Source organism: Mastomys coucha, unplaced genomic scaffold, assembly GCF_008632895.1.
Source record: "Mastomys coucha isolate ucsf_1 unplaced genomic scaffold, UCSF_Mcou_1 pScaffold3, whole genome shotgun sequence".
Taxonomy (NCBI): Eukaryota; Metazoa; Chordata; class Mammalia; order Rodentia; family Muridae; genus Mastomys; species Mastomys coucha.
In genome coordinates this window covers 11,638,675-11,661,183 of record NW_022196909.1, presented here as the reverse complement: position 1 = coordinate 11,661,183, position 22,509 = coordinate 11,638,675, and the positions used below count along the sequence as shown (strand labels likewise).

Genomic DNA, 22,509 nt, shown 5'->3' with positions numbered 1-22,509 from the left:
GGTTTCAGTCTTCAAACAGAGGAAGCCCAGAGTGACACTGTAGGTGGTGTGTCTGAGATCTTCCGTGAGCAGCCAAACACAGGTCAAGCATTCCCCTCTTAGTAGGGTGTGTCTGGTGGGTCACCTTCAGAAGTGCCAGGGCTGCATGGCCTGGTGTGCAGGAGTCCATTCTGGTGGGTAGGGCTGGCTGGCTGACTGACTCAGTTTCCCAACCTGCAACTTGCTGGCCCCGCTGTGGAGCATTGTAATGGATGACCAGCTCTTTTGAGGTTCCAGAACCATGCCAAGGTTATAGAAGCATGCTGCTGAGCCTCTGAACCTTGCCTGTACCTTCTCACCTGGCTGGAGCCTTCCTTCAGGTCAGGGCGTGCTCATGGCCAGAGCATATTGCAATCTTCTTATCTAAGTGTATGGAAGTTCATCTTATCACCTGATCTGTGGCCATTTGAAAGAAGAGCTTGTCAGGATCGTTTTCTTTGGAGTTGGGCTCTCACAAAGTCAGAATGGGCTACATACAATTCAGGTTCTGTAAGCCGTCGGGTTGCAATGCCAGTGAAGGCATCTATCTGGAAACCCAGCTGAGTGGAGAAACTGGCACTGCTGTGTATCGATTGCCCCCCCCAACCCCAAGTTTCTGCAAATGGGACTGAAGTCCACTCTGCCTCTCTTGTTTCTAAGCAACCCTGCTGTTGCCATGGTGATGCATTCCCCAGGCAGCAGATACAGTAAGCTGTGGAATGCAGTTGCTCAGGGAGGCTGAACATTTATTTTCTCTCACTCTTTTGGTAACTAAATTCAATTGGTATTAGCACAGGTTACATAAAATTGTTAAAGGAAGGGGGCCAGAGGAAGGTGCAAATATCCAGGCTGTTCTGTGAATAGCGAGCAGGCACATGTTCTAGACAGGGTGGTGCCCTCAGTGGGGGCAGGCCTCATAGATGATAAAGACTGATGTGGAGATGTTCTGGTGAACAAACTGGTTGATTATGCATGTACATTAGTAGAATGTAGCTTGGCTGCAGAAACCAGGGACCTAAAGTTACAACTCCTGAAGTCCCATAGAATGGTCTAACAGTCTCTTGGGAGCCTGGTGGACTAGAGACTCTGTTTCACACTTTGCATTATTTTTTTTTTTTCCCTCATGGTTCAGGATGGCTGATGAGGTTTCAGCCATTGCATCTAAGTTTCATGTAAGGTATAATGGCCTCTCATGAACAGACCCTGTTGCATACGAGACTGCAAAGTATAGCCTTTCATCCTGCCCTCAGTGTGCTGGGAATGGCTTGTCTTCTGTACAGAACAGTAGCTGTTGTAAGCAGTTGTAAGGCTTATTCTGATTTCAGAAGTAACCCAAGGAAAAACAGCCTCTCTCCCTTTCGGTTCCCATCCAGGCTCACGGTTTCCACTCGGCCATGGAGATCTCAGAGCTTCCCAGTTACCAGAGGCCCTCATGCTTTCTAGTTTCATCTCCACAGATGGTCTAGAGATGGTTCCTCTTTTTGCAGATAGATGATCAGCATGAGCAGGTTGTCAGGGTTCGTATTCAGCCAAGCAGGGCGTTGGGCCCTGGTTGGTCTCAGGCTGTAGTCCTTGCCCTTCTGTAGTTTGGGGAAATGTTTGTACGTGCTATGGGTTGCTGGGCTGGAGGGGAGACTTAGCAAGCATGAGGACCTGAGTTTGATCCCTAGAACCCGCAAGCCACCAACTGTGGGGCCTATCTAGTCTTAGCATGGGGAGGCAGAGACAAGTGGGTCCTGGGGCTTTCTGGTCAGTCAAGGTAACATGGTAACACATGAGCCCCATGATGAATGGCTCCTGAGCAATGACACTCATGACTGAACTTCACGCTTACATGTGTGCACACTCATGACATGCACACACATGTGCACAGAATAAGTAGGTTTCGGGTTTGTTCGGAACAAGGAGTCTGGTGTGGGAAATTGCTTGAGGGTAATCAGCAGGTAGCTACTGTCCAGTGTTCTGGGTCACAATGGCACTGTTTGTTTTTGCTTGCCCCTCCCCCCACCTCTCTCTGACTTTTTTGGAACTTGATTAGCTTCTGGCAGGTGTCCTGGGCTCACTTCCCTTTGCTTGACTCTTGGGGCTTGGAGTCAGTGGCTAACAGCCTCTGAGGTTGTCAGGCTACATTGGTCGGGCTACAGATCTTTGTGCTCTCTCTCTGATTAAATATCCAGTTCTAATCAGGAGAATGGGTCACCAGCTGCAGACGACAGTGGCACTCACCGTGTGACTGCACATGCTTTACAGGTGTCAGGTGGCGCCTGCAGGTCCCTTGAAGCAGGTACTAGTTACACCTTATGTGCAGTCTTAAGAGACCAAGGTCTCCAGAGCATGTGACTAGAAGTGAGTTCCACCTAAGTTAGGGCCAGGCCACTCCAGCCAGGCTGGCACGGCATAGGGTGCCAGTTACAGTCTCCCGCAGAGGAAGGGGCGGTGGTTGTGGTGAGGCCTGGCAGTGTTTGTGTGTGATTAAATCAAGCTTGGAAGAGCGGTGGCTCGCTTAAGGCTGTTTGGATAGCAAGTGACAGAGCTCAACTGGGAGGCAGGTCGTGTCTCTTCCATGCCATGTCTAAGTAGACATTGCTCAGTGGTAGTGATGGGTCTAAGTCTTAGTCTGAAGTTTTCAGTCTATCAGGATGTCTCAAGAGCACCTGGACCACAGAAGGTTCTGAGCAGTTCTTGCCTCCCAGCCTTCTGTTTTCTTTGTGTGTGTGTGGCGGGGGGAGGGGTTGAACGTGGGTGGGCTGTAGGTGTGCATGTGCCATGGTGTGAGTGTGGAGGTCAGAGGTCAACTTGGGGGTTTTCCAAACTATATGGGTTCCAGGCATCTGACCCAGGCTGCCAGGCTTGGCAGCAAGCACACTTTAGCTATTGAGTCATCTTGGCTGATTCATTTTGTTTTGGAGACAGAATCTTGTGAAGTACCAACTAGCTTCCATAATCCCCCTGCCTCAGTCTCCCAATAACTGGGCTTTTCAGGTATAAACTACTACACCTGACTTCTTTGTGTTTTTTTTTTTTAAATAATGCTTATATATATAGACACACACATTCCACAGTGTATAAGTTGTAAGAGTCCATTCTTTCCCCAGTGGGGTTAGAACACCCCCCTCCCCCTGTGGATCCTGGGGATTAAATTTAGGTCACCAGGCTTGGCAGTAAGCACCTTCACCTGCTGCCATCTTACCAGCTCTCTGGGAGCTTTGTTTTTTTTTTTTTTTTTTTTTTTTTTTTTTATTATTTATTTACTATATGTAAGTACACTGTAGCTGTCTTCAGACACACCAGAAGAGGGCGTCAGATCTCATTACGGGTGGTTGTGAGCCACCATGTGGTTGCTGGGATTTGAACTCAGAACCTTCAGGAGAGCAGTCAGTTCTCTTACCTGCTGAGCCATCTTACCAGCTCTCTGGGAGTGTCTTAGTCTAGCTTCTAGGGCTGCCGTGGAACCCGGCTCCTGACAGCTATCCTTTATACCGTATAATTCCGTTGATACCTAGTTTTGTTTTTATTTTAAGTTCTTTTTAAAATTACATTATTTGTCAGGACTGAGGATTGAACCTGGCTCCCACATGTGCTAGGCAAGCACTTTGCCACTGAGCTGTATCGACCTTCGTAGCTATCTTCTGTTTGAGACTGGGTCTCATCTCACTTTGGCCCTGCCATTGCCTCCCAGTGCTGGGATTAAGGTTGTGTATCATTTTGAGACAGGGTTTTCTAATGAGTACTAGACTGGCTTTGTACTTACTGCCCCAGGCTAGCCCCTGTAGTCCTTCCTCAGACTTCAGTGCTGGGATTACAGGCGAGAGTCACCACTGTTAGACAGGGTTTCACTTGATAGTCCTGGTTGGCCTGTGAACTCGTGTGTGTGTGTGTGTGTGTGTGTGTGTGTGTGTGTGTGTGTGTGTGTGTGTGTGTGTGTGTGTGTGTGTGTGTGTGTGTGAGTGAAGCTTAAACTCACAGAGGCCTTTGTTCATCTCATAAGTGCTAGGAGTAAGGCTAAAGCCAGATATGGTGGCATACCTCTTCATCTCAGCACTAAGGGAGGCCGAGGCAGGAGGACTTGAGTTGAGGCGAGCCGTGCTGTATGTATATGGAGGCCTTGTCTCAGAAGACTGAAAGGGGAAGGGAAGACACACACACACATACACAGATAACGTTGCAGCCTGGGCTTTGGTTCCTGGGCCAGGCCCTTGAAGTGTAGAGTTTAACTTGTGTGTTGAGTGCTCTTCATATCTGCAAGGACATGGATAACAGCAGGTTGAATCAGACCCTGCTAGGAGCTCAGGCAAACACCTAAGAATGTTCTTAGACGTAGCTGGCCAACCGCCAGAGAAGGAAGTCGGTTTTAAAGAAGGGAAGGGAAAATGGAAGCCTGGAAACATAGAACTGGTCAAAAAGTGGTTTCTCATTTGGGAATTCTCATTTCTCATTTGGGAAAGATTTTTATTTTTTATTTTTTTGGTTTTTCGAGACAGGGTTTCTCTGTAGCCCTGGCTGTCCTGGTATTCACTCTGTAGACCAGGCTGACCTCGAACTCAGAAATCTGCCTGCCTCTGCCTCCCAAGCGCTGGGATTAAAGGCGTGCACCACCACTGCCCGGCGAGAAAGATTTTTATTTTTATTTTTATTTTATTATGTGTACATGACTATGGGTGCCCAAGGAGGTCAGAAGAGTTAGTTCTTCCTGAAGTGAGTTATAGGTATTAATTCAGGTCTGCTTCAAGAACAGTGTGTGGTGTCAGCCACTGAGCCATCTCTCTAGCCCTGGGTAGTTAATTATCTAGTTATTGATAAATACCCGGGGGTTGGATGTCAGTGCCTAGTAAGTCCTTGGTGTGTCTCTTGGATGAAGGCTGGCCCTCTGCTTTTAGCTAGTTGCACGGTGCCCTGGGGGTCTAGATATTTCCACAAAAGTGCCAGTCCCCTGCCACAGGCAGGACAGCTCTCTCGCCTGTTTGAAAACCACCACTCTGAGACTTCCCTGCTCTCCTACCATGTGGATCCTGGAGTTCGCCTTGGATTGCCAGGCTTGCTCTTGCACCTTCACCCACTGCGCCAACCCCACCCCCACATTATTTTCCCTTTGAGATAAGAGGCTTAAACCATTCTCCTTCCTCCACCTCCCTAAAGTACAGTTTACAGGCGTGCCACCACAACTCAGCGCTCCCGTTTCCCTTTCCAGTGGGGTGCTCTGCCGGTGCCTTCCCTTTTCACTGCTGCAACCTTAGGTCTTGTGGTTAAAGCACAGATGTGAGCCCCTGTCTGTGCCTTCCGATCCCTAGCCACTGCTGGGATGTTGCCCACAGGGTGGTGGACCTCTGTCGTAGGGACAGTGTGCTGAGGACTGAATAAGATGCTAAGGTTGTTACCTGGATCTGTGTCAGGGTTATTTCAGACCTCAGTCACTAGGCTAAAGCAGGCTGACTGAACATGGTTTCCGTGTCAAGTTCCTGGAAGGCAAAACAACCACAGGGTCTGCTGCGGCTTGGGCTTGTGATTGCAGGCTGTGTCCCCAGAAACCTGATGGGTTTGGTCATTATAGCAAGTCCCCTGTGAAGATGGAAGTAGGCAGTGTTAGCAGTCAGTTGTGCCTGCTTCCTGGTCTGCTGGGGTTCGACCCTGCTGGCCTCTGGTTCCTCATATGCCTGCCACTGGGTACCATTTTTTTCCTCACTGGTGGTAGCACCAGGCAATGTGGTTTTTGTTTTGGAACATGGTTCTGTAGCTCAGGCTGGCCTGGAACCCAGGGTAGGCCTCAGGCGGTATGTATAGCTTAGCTCTTAGGAGCCTTTCCCAAATGGCCCCCCCACTACTCTTTCAGCCTGGGTTGGCCTCTGGGAAGTTGAGCCTGAGAACATGATGCCTTTGTAAGTTGGGGTGCGTGTGCACGTTTGTGTGGTGGCAGGGAAGGCTGGAGTGCGGGTAGAAGATGCGGGATCGTGTGCCCAGCTCCTTCATTCATTCCTGCTCATGGATCCCTGTGTGGGGTACATGTTTGTGGGATGCAGGCATGGACTTTCTGGATGTCCAGGGTGAAGCCGTGTGACTGAGGGCCATGGGGGTTTCATGTTTGATTGAAGCCATGTGCCTCTCGTTTTCATCAGAGGTTGGCTCAGCATACCTATCTGCCAGAGTTTGGTCCTCATGCTAGCCCATCTTCCATGTCTGATAAAATCCTTAGCCCGGGCTGGCCTCAAACTCACCATCCCCTGCTTCAGCCTCCTGAGTGCTAGGATTACTACCTGACACTGTTTCTAAAAGCTAGACACTCCCTCTGTCAGTCCCATGACTTAGGACAGACTCTAGCTGGCCAGCCATTCTGTGATGCAGTCTGCATTTCTTGGGCTAGCGAGGGCCCAGTGATCGCTCAGCCAGCAGGCAGAGCTAGCTAGTCCTTAGCTCTGCGGACTGATGTATTGGGCATGCTGGGAAGGAGCCCTTCTTCACACGGCTCTCCTCTTTAGCTCTGACCAGCCCTGTCCAAGACCTGAAGACCTGCTCTGGGGGCTCAGCAGTGCTCTGCAGAGATGTGAAGACGGCAGTGGACTGCGGCGCCCTGAAGCATTGCCAGCAGATGGTCTGGAGCAAGCCCACAGCGGTGAGTGCCGGCTCCCAATGTCGTGGATAGCCCTTTGTCCTGCTCTCTTTGGAGACAGGACCCGCCTCTGCCCCTGGTTGTGCTCCGCTTACCTTTCCCATCTCACAGGTACCTTGTCTCTTGGTGGACCACACTCCCCTGTGAGCCCTTGGGGTCTATCTAACCCCTGCCCTAGATGAGGGGCTGGTGGGTTGTGGTGTAGGCACAGGCATACCTCGCATTCATCACCCATCTCATGAAGTCCAGATTCCCTCTGTTCACCTTCCTTGTCCCTCCCAGGCTGACCACTGACTGAGCCCTGAGATGGCTAGCTATGCCATTTTATTCCCAGCTGTAACTGCACTGGGGAAGATGGCTGCCTTCCCACACATTCTTCTGTGTACCAAGCAGAGAATGACAGGGTGTTCTAGGACCTCTGGGTGTGATGGGCTGAGTTTGACTTAGTGGAGATTGGGTTCTGGTAGCCCCATTTCAGCAAGAGAAGAGGACTTGACTAAACATGGCCTAATCAGTCACTCATCCTGTGGCCAAAACTTTCTAATGTGGGTTCTCATTTGCTTTCAGTTATTTGCTTGAGTATTGCTTTCTCTTGGCAAGTTTTGTATGCATTGAGTGGAGGCTGCCGTGATTAGGGCAGCACTGGCGGGGGGTGAGGGGGGGTGCAGTGTCATAGTATGAAGTGTCCAGATATACAGAACTTTCTCTGTCATGTTCTTTCCTCTTAGAAATCTCTTCCTTGCGACATATGCAAAACTGTTGTCACCGAAGCTGGGAACTTGCTGAAAAATAATGCTACTCAGGTAAGGTGCTGGGGAGGAGGGTGGTGTGGGCTGATGGAGGCTGTGTGTCTTTAGGGGGTCTGGGCTCTGGGGGTCCAGAGAGGAGCAGTGTTGGCCAAGGGGTGTCAAACACTGATGTCGGGTTTTCCAGGACATACAGGCTTGACCGCGCAAGTTTATGTTCTTAAAGATTTTATTTTTGAGCTGGGCAGTGGTGGCGCACACCTTTCATCCCAGCACTTGGAAGGCAGAGGCAGATGGATTTCTGGGTTCGAGACCAGCCTGGTCTACAGAGTGAGTTCCAGGACAGCCAGAGCTACACAGAGAAACTCTGTCTCAGAAAAAAAAACAAAAACAAAAAACAAACAAACAAAAAAAGATTTTATTTTTAATTTTTAAAGATTTATATAATTCCTTTTTATGTGTATGAGTGTTTTGTCTGCGTGTGTATAGTATATTTGTACCATCTGTGTGCCTGGTGCTCAGGAAGCACAGAATTACTCTTTTTTTCTTGAGGCAGGGTGTTCCTATCTCAGGCTGCCCTCAAACTAAGGTATGCCTGTCTCTGCCTTCCGAGGGCTAGGATTAAAGGCCCTGGCTGTTTTGTTAAGGTAGCCCAGGCTTTCCTTGAACTTGGTGCCTTTTCGTCTTAGCCATCTGAGAGCTGGAATTATGGGCCTGTACTACCACATCCAGCTTAAACACACTGTCCTTTGTGAGTGTGTACTTGTGATGTGGGGGTTTACTCATCTGTGTGTGGGCATATGGAGGCTGAGGCCGCCTCAACTCACTAAGCAGGGCTTTGTCATTTCAGCTAGACCGTCCGGCTGGCTACCCCTTTGGAGCTGCCTGTTCTGATACACAAACTTATTGCCCCACCTTCCCCAGCACTGGGGCTTGGGGTACACCTTGTCAATCCTGGCTTCTATGTATGTGGATGCTGAGGGTACAGACTAAGGCCTTTTTGATCATTGCTGGAGTCACTGATGGCGTCAGTCTTGCCTTGTGTTGTGTTCTCTTGCAGGAGGAGATCCTTCATTACCTGGAGAAGACCTGTGAGTGGATCCATGACTCCAGCCTGTCAGCTTCATGCAAGGAGGTGGTTGACTCTTACCTGCCTGTCATCCTGGACATGATTAAGGGGGAGATGGTAGGTGATCGGGGCAGAAGGGGAAGTGTGTTTGCATTTCATGGCTTTGGGTTTCTCCTGCAACTCTACTTCATAGGGCTCCTTGGCACGGGGTAGCTGTGGCGCAGTGGGTTTCCTGTCTGTGATTTTCTGGGCCAGGGTGCACAGACTCCTGACTCCTGTATCCTGTTGATAGATAGAAGTGGGTAGCCCTGGTTAGGCCTCTGTGTCTAGACCAAAGCAAGCACATGGCTTCATCCCTGTGAATACGGGAGTCCGGAGTAATGTGAGATGCAGCGTGGGGTCAGCTGCTAGGATACTCCCTCGTCCTTCAGCAAACGTGTGCTGTGCCCAAACTGGGTGCCAGCAGCGAACCAGGAGCTAGCTCTGTGGAGTTTGAAAGGCCTCAGGAAGGGGGATCCTGAAGAAGCCGGCCAGTGGGGCTAAGAGCGCCAAAGATGGAGCCAGGGAGTTGGGAGGAAGTTGTGCGTGTGACCCACAAAGCCTTCTGTGTCCCATGGAAAGATACCTAGGAAGGACAGCACACATCCCAGGAGGGGTGGAAAGACACCACACAATGCTAGGAGGGGTGGTGACAGCAGATGCACATTGTGTTCTGAAGGATGGATGCACTGGCCATACTCAGGGGGGGATACAGGAGCTTGAAAGACTTGGAATGGCTTCGAGGTCTTATAGAAATGGGGAGGAGAGTGGAGTCTTCGCTGAAATGGCCGTGCCAGGTAGCAGGTTGAGTGGGATAGAATTGAGATGGTCACAAGTGTGAGTCACGGTAAGACGAGGAGTGGAAGATTGTGTGTGTGTGTGTGTGTGTGTGTGTGTGTGTGTGTGTGTGTGTGTGTGAGAGAGAAATCAGTGGGGTGCCTTAGCTTGCAGCTTGTGAGCAGACTGGCCATGACTCAGTCTCCGACTCTTCCCCTCTTCTCAGTGGCTCATCTTTCTTTAAGGAAGAGCTGATGGTGAGCAGCAGTGACACCGGGGGCTGAGAGAGGGAGGAACTGACTGGATGACAGCAGGCTGCTCTGGCCTGTGGGATGGGCTCTCAGCTGTCTCTTTTCCTTTCCAGAGTAACCCTGAGGAAGTGTGCTCTGCGCTCAACCTCTGCCAGTCCCTTCAGGAGTACTTGGCCGAGCAAACCCAAAAACAGCTTGAGTCCAACAAGATCCCGGAGGTGGACATAGCCCGTGTGGTCGCCCCCTTCATGTCCAACATCCCTCTCCTGCTGTACCCTCAGGATCACCCTCGCAGCCAGCCCCAACCCAAGGTTAGCTGAGGGCGGGTGGAGTGAGGGCGAGCACAGCAGAAGCATCACAGTGCTGGACAGAACACAGGCTCTCCCTTCAGGCCATGCCCCACTGCCTGCCCATTCAGTACTTTGACCCGAGTGAATGGCAGTAGGTTCCAAGCCTGGCTCCCAGGAGCTGCTGAGCCTGTCATGTCTGGTGCTATGGCCGCTTGTGAGATGTGGCGGTCTCCCAGGAGTATGCTGCTCTTCTTGTAGGCTAACGAGGACGTCTGCGGGGACTGTGTGAAGCTGGTCTCTGATATCCAGACTGCTGTGAGGACCAACTCCAGCTTTGTCCAGGGCTTGGTGGACCACGTCAAGGAGGATTGTGACCGCCTGGGGCCAGGCGTGTCTGATATAGTAAGCCTCTAGCCCCCATGGTTTGGGTAATGTTCTGAGCTAGGGTGGCAGCAGGTAGTGACCTTCCCGGTGGCCCTGAGGAAGGTGCACCAGGGTGTCCCTTTGTTTTGATGTGTTTAGTGAGACCTAGAGATGATTTCAGTTAGTTGAATCTGCAGTGGAGGAAAATTACATTGGTAAAGCTGATTTTTCTCTGTCACCATATGCACTAAAACACCAGACGCACACCGTGCACAGCACACGCACAGCTGTCAGACAGAGGACAACCTGTGGGAGTTGGCTGTGGGTCTCCCGGGATAAACTCAGTCTGTCTGGCTTGATGGCATCGTCCTTTCGGAACAAAGGGCTGTGATCTGAATGAGGCTCTCTTTCCCCACTGGCTGATAAGCAGCTTTGAAGGACATTCAGTTCTGTGGTCTCAAAACTCACTTAGTGCCTGAGAGCCTGTGAATGGCCTTGGAAGAGTCCTACTGTGTTTTGCAACTATTTTTTCTGCCTTGCTAATAATGGTCGTTTTGTGGCCTCCAGAGGCATTTGGGCTATCAGACACTGAGGACTGCCAGGTCTCTTGTTCTGATATCTCTGTAATTTTGGTTTTTTGAGGCAGGGTTTCTCTGTATAGCCCTGGCTGTCCTGGAACTCACTCTGTAGACCAGGCTGGCCTCGAACTCAGAAATCCGCCTGCCTCTGCCTCCCAAGTGCTGGGATTAAAGGCATGCGCCACCACCGCCCAGCTATAATTTTTTTTTTCTAATGACTAAATTGCTGTATTATCTCAGAAAATCTTGAGGAGATACTTTGATCTATTCTGGGAATTTCCTTTTTTCCTTGTGAGAGCAGGTCTCTGTGTAGCCCAGGCTGGCCTCAGCCTCTGGTTGTTGAGATTAGATGCCTGTCCATGTCCGCCTGCAAGTCACCAGTTGGCACTGTTGAAATACCAGTGGCTGTGGTAAATTGAACCTTTGTCTCTTGTAGTGCAAGAACTACGTTGACCAGTATTCTGAGGTCGCCGTACAGATGATGATGCACATGGTAGGTGGCGGGGACTTACTTACACTCAGCGTTTGCATTGGACAACTCCATGCTTTGGGATTCCCCCTTTTCCACTTGAGGGCCAGAGTAAACTCTTAGTCCACCAAACTTCTACTTACTGATCCCAGCCCATCCTCCGCCCCTTCCTTAGCTAATGTGATCCCTGGACTGCCCTGGTAGCCTAGGTCTGCTAGTCTGTGCATGCATGCATGAGCTGGCTATGAGATTGCTCGTGTCTGGCTGAAACGCTGGGATCTGTATTAGGAGCGTTGCGCCACTAAGGGGGCGGGAGATTTCAAAGGCAGCCTATGTTCTGGGTCAGGAGGGAAAGAATCAGCCAGCCACAGTTGCTGCTCAGTTCCGTAGCTAAAATGGCATCTGATAATGCCCGGGAGCTGGGGAGTGGGGGTGGGGCTCATCGCTTGTGAGAGGTGGGACACATGGGGCACGAGGGACAGCTAGCCTTGGTCAGTGCTGATTGGCTGAGTTGAGTGGGTGAGATGCCCTGGTCTCCGCTCTCTCACTGACTGTAAGTCCTTACTCATGCTTGAACCTGGGCCCTTTCCTGCTTTGTGTATACTTACCATCCAGCTGCCGGGCTAACCTGCTGCCCAGGCGGTCCATCAGGCTAGGTGGCTTGTTTGAAATCATTGCCCCAAACACCTAAAGACAGCTCGTAAAGACCGCCAGGGTAAAGCCGTCCTTTGATGTGGAGGCCGGCTGTGACGCTTCCTTAGGTAACTACTCACCCTCCTTACAATGGGGGAAGTTATTTTTGAAGATATTTTTCAGTATCAAATTATTTGGGTTTTGAAAATATACCAGTGAAATCATTTTATATGCCATCTTAGTTTAATTTGCCTTTTTCCCTAAAAATACTAGCCATTTTTTTTTTTTATTAAAGGGGGAATACAGTTTAGTTTGCCTTTTCCCCTAAAAATATTGGTCTCAGTTTCTAGTTCTTACTGCACGTGGCTGCCTTTACCTCCCAAAGGCTCGGATTAAATGACCACTCCCAGCTAGTCATTAGTCCTGTACATGGCTATGTACTAAGCCAAAATTCGGACAGGACATAATTCATGTGACCTTTTTATGAACTTTGTGGGTAAGGATGACAGCATTCTCTGAACCATCCCTGTTTGTCACTCAGGATAGCAGCAGCTGGAATTCCCAACCAAAGCCCACACACCCACCTTCCAGGCTGACAACTGGCCTGAGGTTGTGGAGTTTGCTCTATGTAGCCCTCAGAAAGGCCAGATAGCTCGTGATCAGCTCTAGATGGAAACCCTTCACAAGCACAGTTTCCGGCAGCCACAGTGCATGCGGCCCTTTCAGGGCCGGACTAGCTCTAGGCCCCATCCACCCCTCCCTGGCAGGGTGTTGCCCTGCCATGGTGTTGCCCTTAATCGCGAGGACTTCCCTCTGCCCGGTTAACTGCTCAATGGTTGTTTTAATTTCTCTTAACTGCTGTGTCCTTTCCTTTCTCTTACTGTCTCCTGCGATTCCCTGTTTTTTGTTCAACAGCAGGATCAGGTATGTGACAGAATTTGCTTGTGGCAGTACTCTGCTGCTTCTAATTGTTGGCTCTTCTATCTCTTTTGTTTTATTTTCTTTTGCTTTTGCTTTTTTTTTATTTTCTAATTTTTGGTCTCTGGTATGGTGAGCTCTGACAGGTACCATGAAAGGTCTCCCCGTATGTCCTTTCCCTCAGGTTTAGCACTTCAGGTCGTGGGGGCCAGAAGTTGTGCCCGAGTCAGCACATAGCACATCACCTGTCACCAGGGTGGTGGTGGCAAAGGCTGAAAGGCCAGGGCCCTGACGAAATACCTTGTGTCTTTCATAGTGGGTGGCATTGCATGATTTAAGCGCTGTTCCCCTAACCCCAGTGCTTCTGCATGAGCAAACTAGATGCAGACAGTGGGCTAGCCTACTGGATGGAGAACCTTGCACATGGCCTCTCGATTGTGGCTTATGCTCTTTAGAGAGCGGGTCTTGGGGCACCTAGAGCCTCGGGTGGCATGCTGTGGTAATCAATGTTCAGTCCATCCTGGCTGAGTCATTGCCCATTTGGGTCTGTTCTGAATATTGCTTCCAGGCTCTTGGATTTCAGTTCTGGATGCTGGAAGGCATTTTGAATCTCATAGGGAAGGGCTTGAATGGAAATGCGTGGGTTTCCATTTATGCTGCTTCAGACATGCAGGCCCCCTGAGTCTTGTCTACCCCACCCAACACCCACCCCCATAAAAGGTTTTGTACCTTTAGTCTCTCTCACCCCGTAAGATGTGTTAAAGACAGGGAGGCATCTCTGCTCCCATGCTGGGCTCAGCCGAGGGCTGCCGCAGGTGGTTCACACCACACACAGGGTCTGTGGATGGGGCTTGCTCTTGGCTTTCGCAGTGTGGTGGTCAGAATATCCACACTCAATTCTCTCTGGCTTGGTGTCAAAGTGGTGAGAGGGGATCTGCGTGAAGCCCTTGTGACAAAGTGCCTCATCCGCTCATGTCCTGGGCTCTCACATGCACGGTGTACAGTTGGGAACACAGAATACGGCTTCTGGGGAAAGCCACCTTTCTTTCCCCTTAATGTACCATTTAACATGTACTGTCAGGGAATGTGGGGGGGGGGTATCCATTGTGGTTTTAATTCTGACATGGGCTTTCTGTGAGATCATGGGCCATGTAGTTCTCATCCAGAGAGCTTACCTCTGACAGTGAGTTGACATGTGTAGCCTGGCCATGCTTGGGGTTACAGAAAGTGCTAGAAGACTATCCTACAGTGGCCCTGAGAGTAGCAGAGGCTCCTGAGGGGTGCTCCCTCTAGGTAGAACTGGGGTGTACACACAGTTCCCAGCTAAGTAGGGAGCTTTACACGAGGCCCTCAGTCCTCTGGTCTGCTATCTAAAGAGGGGTTTGAGGGCAGCACACACAGGTTGTCTTGACAGCGGCTGTGCTTTCTTCAGCAACCCAAGGAAATCTGTGTGCTGGCTGGTTTCTGTGACGAGGTCAAGAGAGTGCCAATGAAGACTCTGGTCCCTGCCACTGAGGCCATCAAGAACATCCTCCCTGCCCTGGAGCTGATGGACCCCTATGAGGTACCTTCTGTTGCTGTTCTCTGCTGACTGGAATAGATAACCCCACCCTTCCATGTTGTCCTCTCCAGGCCCTGCCTGCCTTCTGAATGTATTTCAAGTTGAGATCTGGAGGAGTTCTAGGAGTGCCCATAACCTAGCTCCCACAGACCCTGCCAGCTGATCGAGGGCCTGGCTCCAAGCCGACTACTCCACATGTGCTTCCTGGGTCTTGTCTCCCAGAGCCACAACACAAGCTGAAGCTGGGGCAGAAGCCTCCTTGGGCTTGTTGCCTGTTTGGATGTACATGAGTAGTCCTGTGTCCTTAGAGCCTTCCTGGCCAGGGTATACTACTCAATCCCATAATGGATCTCCATTGAACATGACTGGCTCAGGTAGTATTCTGGGATGCCCTGTGTTCCTGGGATATAAGTGCCTATTCAGGACCTGATGCCCTCACACAAAGAAAGCATGTACGAATTCTGATTCAAGAGTGCCCATGGTGTGTGGCTACCAGCTTTCTTCTGTTCCATGTTCCATTTCCCGGACACACTCCTGGTTCTAGGACACCCATGGTGTGTGGCCGTCAGCCATCCCATTCTGTCTCCCCTGTTCTCAATGTAGAGTGACAGGAAAGGGCAAGGCTTCATGGAGTAAGGGAATTGTTGGGGTCACTGCCTCTCCCCACTCCAGTTGATGGAGAGAAGGCAGAATCGTTAGGGTTAGGGATTGCAGTCTTTGGAATGCACTGCATTTCTCAGGGCCTGCTAGGCAGTGGGCATGGTAGGTACAGAGGTTTCCGGCTTACCAGGCTGGACTCTGAGCAACAGTGTCAGGTGGCAGATACCAAATTCGGTCTACGCAGCCTGCCACCTACCTCTCCCACGTGATCACAGGGTGGCAAAGACATGAAATGCCCAGGGGACAGCTGTATGGAACAAGGGTGGTTTGGGTGTATAGGGGCCGTAGAAGGTTGAGGAAAGGGGTGGTTATCCAACTGTGTAGATGGGGATTGCACCTTGGCACTGAGGAAGCCGCCCTCACCTTGCAGTTAGTAGGCAGTGGCCTTGGATGGGAGGCTTTCGGCCCTGTCCTTTTTGCTATTCTATAGTAAGAGCATGCCTCAAAGGGTCAGAGCCCAGCCTTAAAACACTCTCCTCTTGCCCTTCACAGCAGGATCTGATCCAGGCCCACAATGTGATTGTATGCAAGACTTGTCAGTTTGTGATGCAGAAGTTTTCTGAACTGATTGTCAACAATGCCACCGAGGTATGCCAGCCTCCTTGCATGAGGGAAGGGAGGCATGCTCTGTACTGCAGTGAGAAGGTGCCCTGGGAGTTGTCTCCTGGCAAATGCACACCCCAGTACTCAGGAAGGAGGTCTCTAGGGGAGGGCTCTAGTACCCGACTCGTGACTAGCTCCTGGCGTGGCTAGTATCTCTCCTTTCTGTCCAGCTCCAGTCTGACGAGCCTTTCACCTATTTCAGGAAGTCCTGATTAAAGGTCTGAGCAGAGCATGCTCACTACTCCCCGATACTGCTGCAACCAAGTGCCAGGAGGTGGTGGGGGCATTCGGCCCCTCCCTGATGGACATCCTCATCCATGAGGTAAACCCGAGCTCTCTGTGCGGTGTGATCCACCTCTGTTCTGGCCGCCCGGAGTTGGTGGAAGCACTTGAGCAGCCTGCGCCAGCCATTGTATCTGCACTGCCCAAAGAGCCTGCACTGCCCAAAGAGCCTGCACTGCCCAAACAGCCCGACCAGTCCAAACAGTCCGCACTGCGTGGTAAGTCCAAGGCACACCGAGGGAAGAAGGGGCCGCTCCGCTAAGGAGCACCTTGCCAGGGTTAAGCCATGTGTCCTCTTCTCTGTAGCCCATGTGCCTCCTCAGAAGAATGGTGGGTTCTGTGAGGTGTGCAAGAAACTGGTCCTCTATTTGGAACGTAACCTGGAGAAAAACAGCACCAAGGAGGAGATCCTGGCTGCACTAGAGAAGGGCTGCAGCTTCCTGCCTGACCCTTACCAGAAGGAGGTATGGGCACGGTGGTTCACTGCTAATGTCCCAGTGTGTGTGGGCGGGGTGGGAAGCGGGGGACCTCTGTGCTCTAGGCCTGAGGTTGAGAGGCAGCGAGCACATGGAGCCACATTAGGAGAAGGCCCTGGGGTAGTGACCAGCCATTGGCCCTGGATTCTGAGATGTCAGGGTCTCTGGTGGACACAGCCAACACTGTGACCCATATCCCTTTCCTTGGCAGTGCGATAGCTTTGTGGATCAGTATGAGCCCATGCTATTGGAACTCCTTGTGGAAATGATGGATCCTCCCTTTGTGTGCTCGGTAAGCCCCGCCAGATGCCTGGGCCTCGTGGTGGCATGGGTGAAGTGGGGCAGGGAGCGGAATAGCCAGACCTGTCGAGTGCTGGAAGCAGCTCATTTCCCGTCTTTTGTCGTACAGAAACTCGGAGTTTGCCCTTCTGCTTATAAGCTACTGCTGGGAACAGAGAAGTGTGTCTGGGGCCCTAGCTACTGGTGTCAGAACATGGAGACTGCCGCCCGGTGCAATGTGAGTGTCCTGAAGGTTTCTCCAGAAGGACTGGGGATCGATTGCCCCATGGGAATGGGAGGCTCTAACTGTGCTCTCGTCGGGGATGCCTGAGCTTAGGGCACTAGGTCTGTGTGGCTTGTGTTTCCTGTCCTTTGAGCCGTCTCGGTGTCCCTAGTATTTTCTTACTCATCAGCTTCATGCACAACCACCAGGGGATGCACCAAACCTGTGGGGCCAATGGTCCCTGGACACAAGTCCTCACGGGTCCCCAGGGGACACTTCCTGGGCTGAGGCCTAGCTCACGCCTTGAAGCCTTGATTCAAGGGTACTCCACAGGGGGCTTTTGAGCAGCCCTGGGGGCCAGACTTGCTTTCCCCGATGGGGTGTTGAGAGCTTGGCCTCTGGTGCATAAAGCTCTGTCATTCCTTCTCAGGGATGCGAGCCAGCCAGGCCACTGCTGGCCTGTCTGCACTATGACACCCATGGCAGCATGTGGGCCTGCCCCTCTTGAGCTCTCGCTCATTGGCTTTGCTGCTATAGGATTTTCCAGTCCAGCAGCAGGGTCTGGGGGTCTGGAGTCCACAGGAGTATTCTTACAGGCTAGCAGGAGGCTAGGCCTCTGGTTCTGGGCCAGTGTTTTAAGAGATCTCAAAGCTCTGAGGGCCACGGGTCCTGCTTTGATAGTATCCTATCTAGGTTCTTAGCATCTGTGGCTTCAGCAAAAGCAGGTCACATCTGGAGTGACGCTGACAAGCAAGTGAATGTTCGCCTTGTTCCACCTAACCTGTCTCCCTTTCTTCTTTCTCCCAGGCTGTCGATCATTGCAAACGCCATGTGTGGAACTAGTTTTCCAGCTGCACAGTTCGCCTACTTGTGGGTCTAGGGTAACAAATATCTGACTTAATAAGTAGGAATCCCCTTTGTCGTTCCCCATTTCCTCTCCCTACTGTAGCATTTCTGTCACGTAAGAGGTGCTGACAGCCACTTCCGTGTCCCATTTCTGCTCGAAGGATGAGGACGCCTTGGGCATCAGCTCCCCAGCTGCCCTTTTCACCCACCTGCTGGAGGAGGGTGGCGAGCCAGAGGGCAGGAGCATTTTCTGAGCCCTTTCTTGGTGTGTGGGGGGAATCTATGGCCGGCTCCTACCGCGAGGGGGCTACCCAACTTCCTGTGGTACCAAGGAGTTAATTTGGATGATTAGAAGCACAGACTGATCAGGCCTTTAGAGCGATGGAATGGCCATTGTCATAGCACAGAGATTTCAGAAGCACCTGCAGGTGGCTTGCTTGGGGTGTTGCTGTCCCTGGGTCAGCCTTTCATTCTGCTTTCCTGTCTTCCCGTCTGCCTTGTTGGGGTTCTGTGGGATAGGGTGGGGAGGGAAAACTTGTGAATGTAACCGTCCTTGCCTGTGCCGTGTGACGGTCATGTGAGCCTGGTCTTTTGTGTGTGAGGCCCCTGAACGGTGTGGCCTCTGCCTGGCTGTTTGGGGTCCTGCACGCCTTTCCTACCCGTAGCTCTTGTTGAACTGCCTGTTCACCTCATGAGTGGAGCGTCTGCCTGGCAGTGGGCCATGAACGGAGGGGTCTCTCTCTGTGTAGCGTAGGAGAAGCTTCCTGTGCCTCCGTTGCCAGGAGACAACCAGTAGGATGGAGCATGTGCCGTTAAATGGACCTAGATTTTGTTTTGCACTAAAGTTTCTGTGACTTAATAAAGCTCTGTTAACCAGATCTGGGCTTGTGTTTCTTTGATACCTCAGCCAGAAGAGAGTGGGTTCTGGGTCCCCTTCCCCTCCAGCTCCTAGCAGCCCCTCCTGGCCAAGGGGCTCCCTCCCATCACCCAGGACCTTCATACGGCACCAAGTCAGGGTATTGCTGGTTCCATGTGAGTTGCTTTTCTTTTTCAACAGAGCATTCCAGACACTTTCACTGAGTATCAGTTAAACAAAACCTGGAGGAAATCTTGGGGGGAGTAACTTAATTTAGAAAAGGGATACACACAAACACTACATTCAAAACCCAGGGGGACATCAGTAACGTCTGCCAACTGGGCACCTCAAGACGATGAGGGGAGATGGGATGGATGCTTGGTTGCCTCATCCACTTGTGTGTGTGCAGGGGCAGGGAGCCACCCTGATGTCCAGCAGGTGGAAGTGCAGTGGGGCTTGAACTGAGGCAGGGGTGGGCCAGCTGGCTTGTCAGTTCTGTGCTGGACCCTGTTCCTTGGAGGCATCGGGAAGAGCGGAGCTGGTCCTCAGTCTCTGGTGCTCCCCAGAGATCCTCCTTACCTTGTCCTTAGACACTTAGCAGTTTTAACGTTTTCTTAAAAAAATAACCAATTTTATGAAGGTAGAGATCAGATGCTGTCTCTGGCAGGAGGCAAGTCCAAGCAGCTGTGCAGGCTGCCAGGGCCAGCCCAGGTTCACTCACAAAGGCTGGACTGGGCAAAGGGCTGACCGTGCTCCTGTCCTGGAGGGTAGCGGGCGGGCTGCTCAGCAGCAAGGCTTGTCATCACAGCTCCGTGATTTCCAGGGGGCTCTCCATGATGACGTCCCGAAGCTTATGCAGAGGGGTGGACTTGGCCGACTCTGTGCGGGCATTGCGCTCAAAAGCAGTGGCCTCAGAGGCTGTCAGGGTCTCCAGTGAGTGGTCCAGCCCCTTCTGGTCGTCCTCTGGCAAGCTGTTGAGATCAGTGGCCAGCAGCGTGCCTGTGCTGCCATGAACCATGTGGATTCCATCTTGCCCCTTGAGCTCCATGGGTGGCTTGTGTCGGAACCGGAGGCTGCCCTGGCCTGGGCTGTGGTCCCTAGGCTCCTCCTCCACGTCAGTGTGGATCAGCTGCAGAAGGAGGGATACCCTCATGATTCAGTGAGCGGAGGGCTGTGCCTGGGGTGTAAGTGGGTCACGCCAGAACCACACTGGCTGTGATCTGCTTCCTCCGTACCTTATCTAACAGATATCCACCCAACAGATCTGCCAGCCTTCTCAAATGAAGGGCAGAATACTAAAAGGTTCACCACCTGTCCTCAAGCACGTGGGTGTCCGTCTGGACACCACTGTGGTGTCTGGGTTTGTAACCAAGTCGACAGTAAAGCATGGCCAGGTAGAACCTCTCTCCAGAAGTCGGAAGAGCACTTTGGTCCTGCTGCTGGCCTTTCTGCCCGCTTTGTAGCATATACCCAGGTGGAAATGGGTGTTTTGGGAAAGCCAGTGTAACTGGCAATCCCTCGTCGCTGGAACAGTAGCCCAGGGTACACAAACCTGCTTGGGCCTCCTGACCTGTTTCTTAATGTGGAGACCCCTTAGAAGGCGGCTTGGGGTTCCTGGACGCTAAGAACCACTGCTCTTGAGCCCACCTCATTTCCTGGAAAGACCCCCATAGCATCCAGACATCACAATCTCCTCTCTGATCTCCTGGAGCAGCTTTTGGGTTTAGGTGCTAGGTTATAGAGAGAAGACCAGACAATACTCCCAGTAGCGGGTGGAAGAGAGGGAGGGAAAGAGGGAGAGAGAGAGAGGGAGGAAGGGAGGGAGAAAGAAAGGGAAGGAAGAGAGGGGGGAGGGAGAGAAAGGGAGGGAAGAGAGAGAGCACCCCCAGGAATGGGGCACGGCACACAGTTCCCCGGCTCCCGAGGCTACCTCACTACCTCAGAGATGGAAGAATGGCAGGAGGAGGCTTTTTGTACCATCCGTTGTGCAAAGAGTTTTTTGAGCCGTAGGTAATCCTCCAGGACCACCTTCAGCAGCGAGCCCTGAAGGAGGGAGAAGGTTAACTCCCTACTTAGGCTGGCACCTGCCCTACCCCTTACACGCCCACGGCAGTCATGGGGGGTGGGGGGGACAGGTATCCATTCCAATACAGAGGATGAGAAGAGAGCCTGAAAACTGACCGTCCAGATCCAACGACACCGCAGGCTGCCAAGCCTGTTAACCCTAGTGCCCAAACTCCCTTCAGTCCTGAGAGAAGGCAGGTGCAGAGAAACCCTCTCCTTATATCCTTGAGTAGGGGTCAGAGGCAGACAGGGCCTGAGTACTGGACCCTGCAGGGGAGGGCTCACCTTAATAGGCCCCTCTCGAATGATCTGGCCCAGCTTGGCAATGTTGTCGTATTCCTGGATGGCTGCACGCAGGTATCTGTCATCATCAGGTTTGACAGCTGCGGGCTCACGCCCAAAAGTTCCCTGGAGGAGAGGGAGTACTGGCTGGAGCAGGGAGGTTGACATCATAGGGGGAGGGAACCACCCTCCAAAGTCCTGAGCTTGGTCCCAGGCTGCTACCCGGGCTCACATGGGTGCGGGTGGGGCTGTTCCACAGGTCTGCGATCTCACTCAGATTCTCAGGGAGGTCATCCTCATGCTCAGCCTGCGCGGCCAGCTCCAGGTTCCGGCAGAAGGGGTCCAGCCACACAGGGTTGGCTCTGCAGTTGGGGGAGTGGCACGGGGTAGAAAAGGTGCCTTCATAGCCTTGCTTCTAAAGACTGCCCATTCCCTTGGCCAGCCACAGAGCCTACGGCAGGTCTGCGTAGGAACTCTGCCGTAGCACCTATGGCTACATCCTTCTGCCACAGGATCCTGTTAGAGCTAGGACTGCCTGCCAGCCTGGGTCAGCTTTGTCAGGGAGGCCCTCACCCCCTCCCTAGGCTCCCTTGTAATTGGAGCCTGGACAACATATTTCTGAGCGTGCAGAGAAAGTGACACGACCACTAGGGGGAGCCCACACTCCATGTTTCAGCCAGTGTGGAGGCAGCGACAGATAACTTCTCACTAGCAGGGATCTCTCTCCAAAGGGGATCTGCAGACTTTAGGAGTCCACGCACGCACCCGTCGAAGGAGTATTTGTTGGTATTGGGCATGTCCATGATGTCAATGAAACCACGGTTCCCTGCAGGGAGAGAATTTGAGTGAGGGGCAAAAGGGTACAGCCAAGGGGAGGACCAGGCCGCCTTAACCTGAACCCCTGACAACCTTCACTCACCTGCAGAACCAGCCACAATGGCCTTTAGCTTCCTCTTGTGTCTGGAGAGAGAGGGAAGGAGGAAGAGGGAGCGGGGAAGGGAAAGAGTGTCAGTTGGCTCCATAAGGGAAGCTGGCCTGTTATCTCTGGTCCTTGACCCCTGCCTGCCTTGGTGCCCCACTGTCTGGGAGACATCGGCTATTCTGGCTCAGGCCGGAGGTGGAGACACTCACATGGTCCTGTAGTACCAGTTCATGAGGACAAACAGCATGGCGGCCAAGAAGAGAAGGATGGCCAGGACAATGATGGCCATCTGGGGAGAGAGCAGGCCAGCCATTAGCAGGTTGCTCCAGGGGCAACAACCCAGACCGTGGGGACAGACCCAACTCACGTACCTGCAGGGCAGACATGTCATCCGGCAGCTGAACGGAGATGGCAGGCTGCACGTCCAGCACATTGTAGTTCCGGAAGAGGTTCCGAAGCTGCTCCTTGTTCTCATCAATCATCTGGATGACCCTGTGCAGGAGCCACGGTCTCGGCTCTACCTCAGCCACCCACCGCCTCCAAGGGCCACCCCCCCACCCGGGCAGTGTGTTCTGCTCCCACCATGAGCCTCAAATGCTCACATGCTGCTCTAAAGCCCTGCAAGAGGACAGCCACTTAGCTGGGAGAGCATGGTGTCTTAGAGAGACCCCAGGTCTGTGTCCAGGGTCCTCATGGACCCCCA

At 52.2% G+C, this 22,509-nt stretch overlaps 2 protein-coding genes across 15 annotated transcripts in view; one reads left to right on the top strand and one right to left on the bottom strand.

Moving 5' to 3' along the window:
* Window positions 1-18,560, top strand: part of Psap (prosaposin) — a 28,428-nt gene extending 9,868 nt beyond the window's left edge. Inside the window, exons 2-15 of one of the 5 annotated variants that reach the window (XM_031348004.1) lie at window positions 6,489-6,622; window positions 7,348-7,422; window positions 8,426-8,551; window positions 9,615-9,812; window positions 10,050-10,193; window positions 11,169-11,225; window positions 12,753-12,758; window positions 14,185-14,316; window positions 15,466-15,561; window positions 15,779-16,076; window positions 16,165-16,322; window positions 16,546-16,626; window positions 16,744-16,851; window positions 17,644-18,560. In XM_031348004.1, coding sequence (XP_031203864.1) covers window positions 6,489-6,622; window positions 7,348-7,422; window positions 8,426-8,551; window positions 9,615-9,812; window positions 10,050-10,193; window positions 11,169-11,225; window positions 12,753-12,758; window positions 14,185-14,316; window positions 15,466-15,561; window positions 15,779-16,076; window positions 16,165-16,322; window positions 16,546-16,626; window positions 16,744-16,851; window positions 17,644-17,679 — 1,649 coding nt within the window. In that variant the 3' untranslated portion in view covers window positions 17,680-18,560. Of the gene's footprint in view, window positions 1-6,488; window positions 6,623-7,347; window positions 7,423-8,425; window positions 8,552-9,614; window positions 9,813-10,049; window positions 10,194-11,168; window positions 11,226-12,749; window positions 12,759-14,184; window positions 14,317-15,465; window positions 15,562-15,778; window positions 16,077-16,164; window positions 16,323-16,545; window positions 16,627-16,743; window positions 16,852-17,643 lie in introns of all 5 variants that reach the window. The other 4 variants (XM_031348003.1, XM_031348005.1, XM_031348007.1 and 1 more) reach the window with 4 other exon arrangements.
* A 148-nt stretch (window positions 18,561-18,708) lies between these two features.
* Cdh23 (cadherin related 23) overlaps window positions 18,709-22,509 on the bottom strand; it is a 402,933-nt gene continuing 399,132 nt past the window's right edge. For 9 of the 10 annotated variants that reach the window (XM_031347990.1, XM_031347992.1, XM_031347991.1 and 6 more), the window contains 7 exons: window positions 22,178-22,298; window positions 22,016-22,095; window positions 21,804-21,844; window positions 21,650-21,710; window positions 21,117-21,246; window positions 20,888-21,010; window positions 18,709-19,667 (listed from right to left, as the gene is read on the bottom strand). In XM_031347990.1, coding sequence (XP_031203850.1) covers window positions 19,341-19,667; window positions 20,888-21,010; window positions 21,117-21,246; window positions 21,650-21,710; window positions 21,804-21,844; window positions 22,016-22,095; window positions 22,178-22,298 — 883 coding nt within the window. In that variant the 3' untranslated portion in view covers window positions 18,709-19,340. Of the gene's footprint in view, window positions 19,668-20,476; window positions 20,582-20,887; window positions 21,011-21,116; window positions 21,247-21,649; window positions 21,711-21,803; window positions 21,845-22,015; window positions 22,096-22,177; window positions 22,299-22,509 lie in introns of all 10 variants that reach the window. The other variant, XM_031348002.1, reaches the window with a different exon arrangement.